The 10,078-nt window shown below is 41.4% G+C and overlaps 1 protein-coding gene across 1 annotated transcript; it reads left to right on the forward strand.

Annotated features, from left to right (window-relative positions):
* Positions 1 to 794: 794 nt before the first annotated feature.
* Positions 795 to 5,150, forward strand: LOC105249751 (cytochrome P450 18a1). Its single transcript, XM_011255449.3, has 5 exons — positions 795 to 1,712; positions 2,155 to 2,276; positions 2,648 to 3,092; positions 3,281 to 3,545; positions 4,437 to 5,150. Exons 1-5 carry the CDS (start codon positions 1,259 to 1,261, stop codon positions 4,858 to 4,860), a joined length of 1,710 nt encoding a protein of 569 aa, XP_011253751.1. The 5' UTR covers positions 795 to 1,258; the 3' UTR covers positions 4,861 to 5,150.
* The last annotated feature ends 4,928 nt before the right edge of the window (positions 5,151 to 10,078 follow it).

A 10,078-nucleotide genomic window follows, 5' to 3' on the forward strand; every position in this document is an offset into this window, starting at 1 on the left:
TCAAAGTCAAATCTCCGAAATGCTGCAGTGCACTTTTGCTGTCGCTATAAATAATTTTCAAAAATTTCAGTTTCGAATGGAACGGATTATTCTTCTGAAGAATATAATAGTTACATTCTTCAGAGGAATGGCTGTGATTGGTCAATGACATCTAATAAACTACCTCGGAACGATTAATCCGTATCATTCGGAATTACTAGATAGAAAATAATTAAAAAAAACATTGATGTCTTACATAAATGATCGAGCATCGATGTATCGGATGAGAAAAAAACATCAAACAGATTAATTAAATGATCGGTTATTAGGAAAAAAAACTACCAATAACAACCATCTTGAGTAATCGGCAAGCATCGCCCATCCCTACCAAATAGCATCACGACACAACTCGGCACTCGGCGCGATCTGTCACATCGCGTCGCGGCGTCTGCGCGGACTCGCTCGCTAGCCGCATCCCCCACCGGGGTGGCCGAAGCTGGACACCTGCGGGGGGCCCGTGGTCCCCACCAACAATCCTAAGGCGAGAGGCCTCGTGGTCTTCGACCAACGGGGCCCGTGAGCGTAGAGTCCGCCCTCACATCCCCCAAAGAGGAAATAACCACCACCCTTGGAACGCGATCTACGTTCTACGCGATCCCCACCTGTTGCACTCCGAATCGCCCCCTCCCTCCGACGTCCTCGGTGTTTCCTCTCTCTCTGTGTCTGTCCGGCCACCCCTCCATTGTGCAAGGGACCGCCGGGGGACCGTAGCCTGATGAGTCACTATATAAGACAGGCAAGGACAAGAAGGTGTATGTTAGTACATACTCAATCCTTCCGTAGCTCGCACGGTTCACTTCGTGACGAGTGGCGGAGAATTCGGCTGCGGTGTGTGACCGACTTTTTTTTCTCTCTCTCTCTCTCTCTCTTCTTCTTTTCCTCCTACTTCTTTTCCTTCTCTTCGTTCCTTCCTCTATTATCGCTCCCTTCTCTCTGTCCCGAAAATTGTTCGTTATCACCTTGCGTCTTTCGGGACCTCCCTCTTCCCAGTACACGCCTTTAATCGAGTAAAATAGTTATCTTACCGCGCGCGGACGTATTGTTTATTTCTCTCGCGACAACAGTCATCGCAACATCGAATAGAGTCGGAGGAACATAGTCCGCGGGAAACGGGAGACCATATTTCAGAAAAGAAGACGAAATTGTGCTTTATCTTTCTTTTATCGAGAGAGACTTTAAAAGAGATATACAGACCGAGATATAAAGACAGAGACTTTATATGATACATACAGTCAGTGGTAACCACTCGTTACGACACGTTACGAGTGCTTCGAATTTCGATCGATCGCTCGAACTCAACATGCTAGAGTATCCATTGATGCAGGCGAGCTGGCACGAGATGGGGAAGATCGATATAGTTTATATCCTTGTCGAATTCAGCAGTGTTTTCCTATTTGTGCGGTTGTTTATTAATTGGATCAAGTACATCTGCTCTTTACCGCCCGGTCCTTGGGGGTTGCCGTTGGTAGGCTACCTGCCCTTCATAAACGGCAGTGACCTTCATCTGCAGTACTGCGAGATGGCCCAAAAGTACGGCCCGATATTCTGCGCTCGTTTGGGTAATCAGCTGGTCGTCGTCGTCAGTGATTATCGAATCATACGCGATATGTTTAGACGCGAGGAATTCACCGGCAGGCCGCACATCGAGTTCACCAACATCCTCGACGGATATGGTAAGTGTCGAGCGCAGCAGATTCCGATAATACGCTTTATCTCGCGACTTTCGCATGCTTTCGTATCATCCGAGGCAGAGGGAAGGAGGTTAAAGCACTCTGCGCGCGGCTCGCTTGTCTTTCGCGCGAATTCACGTTCTGTCGGATTTATCAAAAATTATAATTTATTCCTCGCCGCCGATATTCGCCGAAATATTTTCCTCGATTAAACGCTCGACGAAATATTTGCGATAACAAACTTGTGAAATCTTTCGAGCAATCGTTTCTCACATTCTTGGATTTACTTTTTTGATCCATCGCGGATTTCTTTTCGATCAAATTTGAGCTTTAAAATGATGAAATCGTATACTGCGGACAGATCGGTACCGCATTGCGAATAACGAACCGAGTTAATCGTGGATAGTCGAGTTGCGATTCAGCATCGTTCATGTTGCTGTTGCAGGCATCGTCAATACGGAGGGTGCCTTGTGGAAGGATCAGAGGAGATTTCTTCACAACAAGCTTAGATGCTTCGGGATGACGAACCTCTCCGCTAAAAATAAAAGTTTGGAATCGAAAATTATGGTGAGTACCAAAAAATTCGTATTAATTAATCGCGCAATCTGTCAATTTGTCTCATTCGATGAATATTGCATAAAACACGAGAAATTTTTGTTCCGTTATTTTTTATAGATTTTCGTATACTTAAGATAATTACTAATTCGATTACTTAAGATAATATTCATTTTTACGTATCTGTAATTAAAAAAAACATTATACACGCTTCTTAGCGATACTATGATCAATGAATCTTGTGCCTAATATTAATAATATAATAATGTAAGATTTTTAAATTTACGATGTCGAGAAATTTTTTTAAATTGCACAAGATAAAAACAAAAAATTTTCTACAAAATTTAATTCTCGAAATAAACGATTGTAATATTTTGATTTAGAACGAAGTTGTTACGTTTTTGCGGGGGTTGGCGGTACGACATGGGACGCCCATAAACATCTCGCTTCCCCTCGGTATGTCGATCAGTAACGTGATCTGCACGCTCTTAATGGGAATGCGTTTCCATCACAGCGAATGGCGATTCAAAAGATTCATGGCTCTCATCGAGGAAGGATTCAAGTACTTCGCCAAGATAGCACTCATCAACTATCTATGGCCTTTCATCAACTATCTATTGCGTTTCTTACCTTGCATGCAAGTCACTAGAAACAAGATCTCGCAGAATCGGGCGGAAATGGCAAATTTCTTTCAAGAGACTATCGATCAGCACAGAGCAACGTTCAACAGGAACAACGTGCGCGATATCGTGGACACTTATTTGCTCGAGATTGAGCAAGCCAAGGAGGAAGGACGGGAGGAACAGCTTTTCGAAGGAAAAAACCATGGTAAGAAATCGATGTTTCTCTTTACCGCTATTTCTTTTTTTATCATATTAAATTTATTGTATTAAATTTATATTATTTATTATATTAAATTTACTATATTAAATTTATACTAAATTTATTATATTGATTCATCTTCGTTGATAATGCTAGCGCTTCTTTAAAATACTGTTTTTTTTTCTCTCATATAGATCGTCAGATGCAGCAGATTTTGGGCGATCTCTTCTCTGCTGGTATGGAAACGGTGAAAACTACTCTGGAGTGGGCGGTGATTTTCATGTTGCACTATCCGAAGGCAGCAAAAGCGGTGCAAAGGGAATTGGACGAGGTCGTAGGAAGAGCTAGAATGCCCACATTGGAGGATCTCCCCTTCCTTCCGATCACCGAGGCAACGATTCTAGAGATTCTTCGCAAATCCAGTATCGTCCCGCTTGGAACCACGCACGCCACCACACGGTAAAATTAATTTCCCGCATAATTGAGCTTTTATTTCCTTGCAATGCGTCTTGTAATTCTTCGTTTCTCGTCATCTATTTTTTTTATCTGATTTATCTTACGCGCGGACGCACGCCCTTTCCCTTTCTCTCTACTTACATGAGCTAAGAGCGGATTTCACAACGAGTCCTCGCCTTCTTCCTCAGACGGCTTTCCGTGTCTGGCATATCAGAATCTCGCGATCATTTTGGACGATTATATTCGGCAAGCAAAAGTGAAAGCAAAGGTGCGTGGCCCCTCTGTCTGCTTTTCGGCCGGGCCGCCCCGCCTTCGGTTCGAAGCGGCTTCGAGAGGTCGACGACACCGTTAATCGTACGGACAAAGAATCTATTCCTACAGCTAGCAAGTGTATTCGACTCGCGATATATCGAGAATAACTCGTTAGGAATGATCGCGCATGAAAGCAATGGCCGCCATTAGAAACTGTGCGGGCGGCACAATTTCACTTCTTCGCGGAGAACGCGGCCAGAAAGAGCGTGACGAGCGCACGTGCGTGCGCGTAAAAAGTCAAGCTGGCGCTTGACTTCACCGGCAGATTAATATCCCGTATAGTTGACACTGAAATGTTAGATACGGCAATTGTAACACTTTTTTATCGCGAGAAACTTTATTACATGTTCTCCAGAAAATTATTATTATATTATTATTATATTATTATTATATTAGTTAATTATTATGACATTACTAGTCAATTATTATTATATTAGCAACGAAACACGCATTGATTTTTATCCGGTTACTGACATAGTTATTGCAACACTCTTTCCCGCCTCCGAAATCCACTTCCTCAGTCAAATGTTGATTTAATCGATCAATAATTAACATGAAACATTCCGTCTCTTCGTGTTGCAGAGACACGACATTGAACGGCTACGCGATACCAGCTGGTACCCAAATAGTGCCGCTGTTGCACGCGGTGCACATGGACCCGAAACTCTGGGATGAGCCTGAGGTCTTTCGACCATCCCGTTTCCTCTCCAGCGAGGGTAAGATTTGCAAGCCGGAATACTTCATGCCGTTCGGAGTCGGTAGACGAATGTGTCTGGGCGAAGTACTGGCGCGCATGGAGATCTTCCTGTTCTTCGGCTCGCTGATGCACACCTTCGATCTGAGTCTGCCCGAAGGCGCCTCGTTGCCGAGTCTGCGGGGCAATGCCGGTATCACGATATCCCCGGACCCCTTCAAGGTTTGCTTCCTACAGAGGGACTTCAATGTGGAATGCGGCAGTAACGAGGTCACCACCGGCGGTCCTTTACGTAACGTCGGCAGCCATTAAGCTTGTTCAGCGGGCTCCAGAACCATGGGCACGGTAGTTGTTCCTATTGCCGCACAAAGATCGAACAAAGAGAGATTTTGCGCCACGGGATCATCCATTCACGCGCGCATCGGCCGAGGTGGACTCCCATAAGGTTGTCTGATTGTTTGCTATTATTGGAGAACGATCGAGAATTTTTATGCTAAATTTTATAATCGCGATTTAGTACTCATTTCGATTTTAGTACTCATTTCATTTTAAATAAGAATACAATTTCGTGGACTTATTCCATTTATAAGAATATCTAGGAGAGAGCATTTTTAGTTTTATCAAAATACTTATATATATATATATATATATATATATATATATATATATATATATAATATATTATATCTATTCTAGTTTTTAAAAACTGGGAATTCTTCTCAGAAAGAGAACCGTTACATCGATCGTCTTCCGATATCTAAAGTAATCTTTCTAGTATATGATTTGAAGCGAATTGATGCCTCCGAAAAAAAAATGGATTACGAGATCAAAAAGGACTAATTGTAAGAGATAAAGATGGACTAAATGATAGATAAGAGAAAATTAGTAAGTTAGATATAAAGAGAAAAAGTTAGGTTTTTGAGCGTATTTCGATATTGCTCGATGTGCTCGTGTCGCTTAATTTGATACGGTGAGATCTTATATGACTCTAGTTCTAATTATTAAATTTATCCACTATTAACAAATATATTTTTTTATAATTTTTATTATTTTTATAAAATCCAGGTCTTTTAGAAAGTTTCACTAATCATTTTTATTTGAATTTTTAATTCCATAGACACACATGATCTCGCCATACTAGAAGCGTAGCTTCTTTTCATTACGTAAAATTTAAAAAATTTTATTCATTACGCAAAATTTGAAAAATTTTAATTCAAAGAAAGTTTCTAAAGAAAAAAAATTGTCAACCATGGTATCGCGAGCATCGAAATATTTTCAGAGACAAATTGGATTGTGATAAATTATTACAATCCAATTACAATTGTTACAATGTTAAAAATCCCATTAGAATTATTACAATGTTAAAAATTTCAAACAATCATCTTATCGACGCCGAGACCATAAGAATAATGATTAACACGTTTGGCTGCAAAAGTGTAACTTCTTTGGAAAGCAGTATAAACAGAAATCGATCGGATAATCGAAGGGAAACGAGAATCCTCCTCGGGTAAGGCTTAGAGTACAAAAGGAGTTTACAGTTCGAATCATCTCTCCCTACCTCCTCTCCTACGTCTGGCCAATTTTCACCCGCTCCGATTTTTCGATAGTCTCTATGAGTATTTATTGTTTTGCGAATGTTACTTTGCCCCGTTTTCCCTTCCTCCCCAGGCCTCGTATTTATTAGCTTAATTTAAATCGGCGAAATCGACGCGTGTTCGATTTATCAAACGATTTCGACAACAATTTTGTGTCTCATGAGAGTAAACGAGCGTTAATCCCGTTACAATACAATCGTTTCTAATCAGAGGTATCTCAGAGAGATATCTCAGCTATCGCGCTTTGTCATTCGTTTTAAGTATTCCGATCTTAACACACCGTCGATTTGCCGTAGATCTCCGATGTGGATGAACGAGGATGACGACGATTTAATGCCCCTCTTTCATCTACGATAACGATAATGATCCGCTATTAAGATAGAAAAAAATAGTGATTAAAGAAAGAGTGCGAGAGTGAGAGAGAGAGAAAGAGCAACACATACACACAAACATACACACACATAACCGACATGTATGTAAATAAATTCACAATTGAGCGTAAGTGCGTTAGCGTGTATTTAGCGTGTATTTAGCGTGTATTTAGCGTGTGTGCGTATATTTAATGATATATATATATAGCTGGTCGACGTGCCGTTTGACGAGAATGCGAGACTGCCCTTGTATCCGAGACGACTCGCGCCAAAATATCGCGATTTCGTCGACTTTTCTAGCGATTAACGAGCGGGCTGTGCGTCGGCGCCGATGTGAATCGGCCGAGAGCGATTTTCGTGAAAGTCGCCATGAGATTCCGCCGTTGCGACATCCACCGCGACGTGGCGATCGTTTGGAAATAGACTGAACGGAGCATCGATCGATGGAGCGATGATCGCCCATTTCATTTTTTTTCTGTTCGAGCGCGAGCGCGGGCTGAGGCTGTGAATCCAAGAGATCCGGGATGTACGGTCGACGATTCATTGTGACGTCGTCTCAGTCCGATTTCCCAAAGGTATCCCAGGCTGTGCATCCTAGAAACGGCAAAGAGCGCGCGGCGGTATCGCTGTATCCAGTCGTTTCTCTGCCAAAGTCTAGAGGAACTCGAGTCCGAGAAACCTCCGAGATGCTACCCTTTTATAGTCGATATGACTGACGGATTCTCTCCCAGCATACGGGATCCAATATGTCGCGCGCAGAGTAATTTTCTTCGCCCGAGTTATCCGGTAGGACGTTAATTAATCTTAGCACGTAGCACGCATGAATTGCAGAATGCCGCATTGTGTTCACCCGTCGACCTGTGTTATTTAATGTTTCTTTTTTTTCTATGAAATAAAGATGTTTTGCAGTTGACATTATCGATCCAATGCCCGATTTGTTCCTAACAATCCAAATCGCATCGCTCCCCATGTAAGAAAACTCATTTCAGGGATTCCGAAGAGAAAGAAAAGGAAAGAGAGAGAGAGAGAGAGGGAAAAATATTTCAAGAAGTCGAATTTTTCATCGATCGCTCTCGCGAAAAATTTCAACTGAAAACTGCAGCCTCGAGAACCGGATTCTTAAAGATGAGTAAAAAAAACTTCTCTGGTTCCTCAGCTGCACCATCGGCCTTCGATTCTGATCTCTGTGATCGCGCGCTCATCCCTTCCTGCCGCTCAATATTTCGAGGATTCTTGGCTTGGGGTCTACGAAAGAGGACTGAGCTGGGCCTAGCTTTCTCTTCCACTGGTCCGTTCGGTATTCTCGCATTTGGTAGTACACTTTTTTCCAATTTATACAACCAGGCAGTCCGCGATGCTGTAGCTAAAAATAGTCACGAATAGATACAATCCTGCTGATATAGCGAGTTTGACCGGGTGATTAAAGAGAAGGCTAGTGTCCAATTAGAAAAAGAAATATTGTCAAGATATTGTCAGATTATTTACGAAAGCTCTTTCTAAATTTCTGATTAATAATTTTAAATCAAAGATTCATATTTCTAGAATATTATACAAAATCAATTGGCTGACTTTTCGATCAAATCTAATATCTTTACAATAAAATTTCTCACTCCAGCAATAGTAGAGCTTTCAGAAATTCTTCAAATTTACATGCAAATTAATTTATAGATCTAACTGTGTAACTTCGAGTTTACTCGCGCAGATATACGAACGGGATAATAAAATTCGCGGAGCATCGCGGCAGGCAAAAGCAAGAGACGAACGCTTCGCGCGCTTACATAAGAGAAACTCGCGCGCTCTGAGTTTCTAACGAAATATCGTCGCCGGGTACACATTACGCCCGTAAAGTAAGGTTAATGACACGAAAGTCAAGTGGCCCCAAACCGCACACAAGTTACGTAAGGTCAGCTCAGCCGGCTGTCAGCACGTCCCGGGACGCACATTGTAATAATGGCGCGTTTCCTGCAGTATACGTGCATGCGAGAACGCAGATAGGTATCCCAGGTGCGTTGGTGCGCCATGTGCAACCGTAACTGTTGTTGCTGGCCCACTAATAGGGCCTTCATACTTTATGTTTTCGTATATATGTCACTTTTCGTGGTCTTCTCGTCGCCCAAAAAGTCGGTCGAGTAGCCAACCGGCTGCCGCATATAATGAAGACGGAAAGTTTGAAGAACCTTTGCTTCAAGGCTTGGCTCAATGAAGCAGGAAGAGGCGTTTTGTGGCTTTTTTTACTGCCCAGCACAAAGTTGAAAGTGTGTTGATAGAGCAACTTCTTTTTATAGCTCGGTTCGCTTGAGTTTCCTCATCTCTCTTTTGATTAAAGTGGCATTGGGCCATCGCGATGTATTAAGAAGCACTAAGTCGGCTGTGATTGTTCTCAGAATATAAATTGATTGCCATTTGTCGTTTATTATCATTCATTAGATTTTTGCGTATATTATTAGTCAACCTATAGAACACTTGCTCAAATTATAAACTTTTTATCTATTATACTACTTTTTTTAATTATCTATTCGATTATAATATTTATGGTGTGGATTATTATATAAACAATTGACTCACCACATTTTTCACTGAAAGTGATTAATTTTTTAATCATTTCCGAATACTTTGTCGAAACTAAAGCAAAAAATTTAATCCCCTCTTTGTATATGATAAGAATATAATTAATTTAAATCAGAAGATATCTCCCTATCACAGGCAAGGTGTAAGATTAATTTTTTATAAGATCTTTTACAAGTAAATTTTGCATTGATTGCATAATTTTACATGTTGTTCATCTCGTCAAGCATTTTACTGACATTTAAAATGCATGAATATGTTAACATGGTAAGAAACAGGATGAGACCTTCGAATGCACTCGTCGTTCATTTCGAGAGCCTCGACCTTTTCTCTTCTCCTTGACTACAAAGAGTCGAAATTCTTAGTTTCTTGTTTTTTTATTTCTCTATATTCTGTAGCGGTTTTGCGTGCCCCGACAATTAATAGAAGGAAACGCAGCGATTTCGGTACCTTGTGGTGAACGGTGCGCTCTTATAATTTATCCAAGGCCACTACATTGGGAAGAAAAAAATGCGCGTTGCATAACGATGACGGAATTTCACGAATCCGATGCAAGATGTGCGAGAAAAAAAGAGAGAGAGAGAGAGAGAAAGAGAAGGAGCGAAGCGAAGGGGCGCGCATGCGATTTATGTAAAATCATCTCCCAATAATCCGTGATCGTGGTTGACATTTTAATTTTAACAGCATATGATTCTATAGTGATATTACGCACATATTGGTAGTAAATATGAGCAGATATAAAATAACAGTCGCGAGATGCGTGCTCTCCATTTTCATAGGGTGGAATATTTTTTCGCGACTCGCCTTGTGCCTTATTGCATGCTTTAATAAAAACACTTGTTTTTTCTTACATCGATATGCCGAAATATTTGGCGATGGCGAAATATTTAACTGCCGAGGTTATCGCAATCAGGTTATAAACCGGCACGCGAATATCTGACATCTTGCGCGACGTTAGCTACCGATCTTATTAATATCTGCCTTGTGAAAAACGTATAT

Source organism: Camponotus floridanus, unplaced genomic scaffold, assembly GCF_003227725.1.
Source record: "Camponotus floridanus strain SB8 unplaced genomic scaffold, Cflo_v7.5 scaffold38, whole genome shotgun sequence".
NCBI lineage: Eukaryota > Metazoa > Arthropoda > Insecta > Hymenoptera > Formicidae > Camponotus > Camponotus floridanus.

Excerpts from the sequence above, each read along its gene's own strand:
- LOC105249751 (XM_011255449.3), top strand. The coding sequence starts at position 1,259 with ATGATACATACAGTCAGTGGTAACCACTCGTTACGACACGTTACGAGT. Across the intron at positions 2,277-2,647 it reads GTTTGGAATCGAAAATTATG|AACGAAGTTGTTACGTTTTT; the intron begins GTGAGTACCAAA and ends ATTTTGATTTAG. Across the intron at positions 3,093-3,280 it reads TTTCGAAGGAAAAAACCATG|ATCGTCAGATGCAGCAGATT; the intron begins GTAAGAAATCGA and ends TCTCTCATATAG.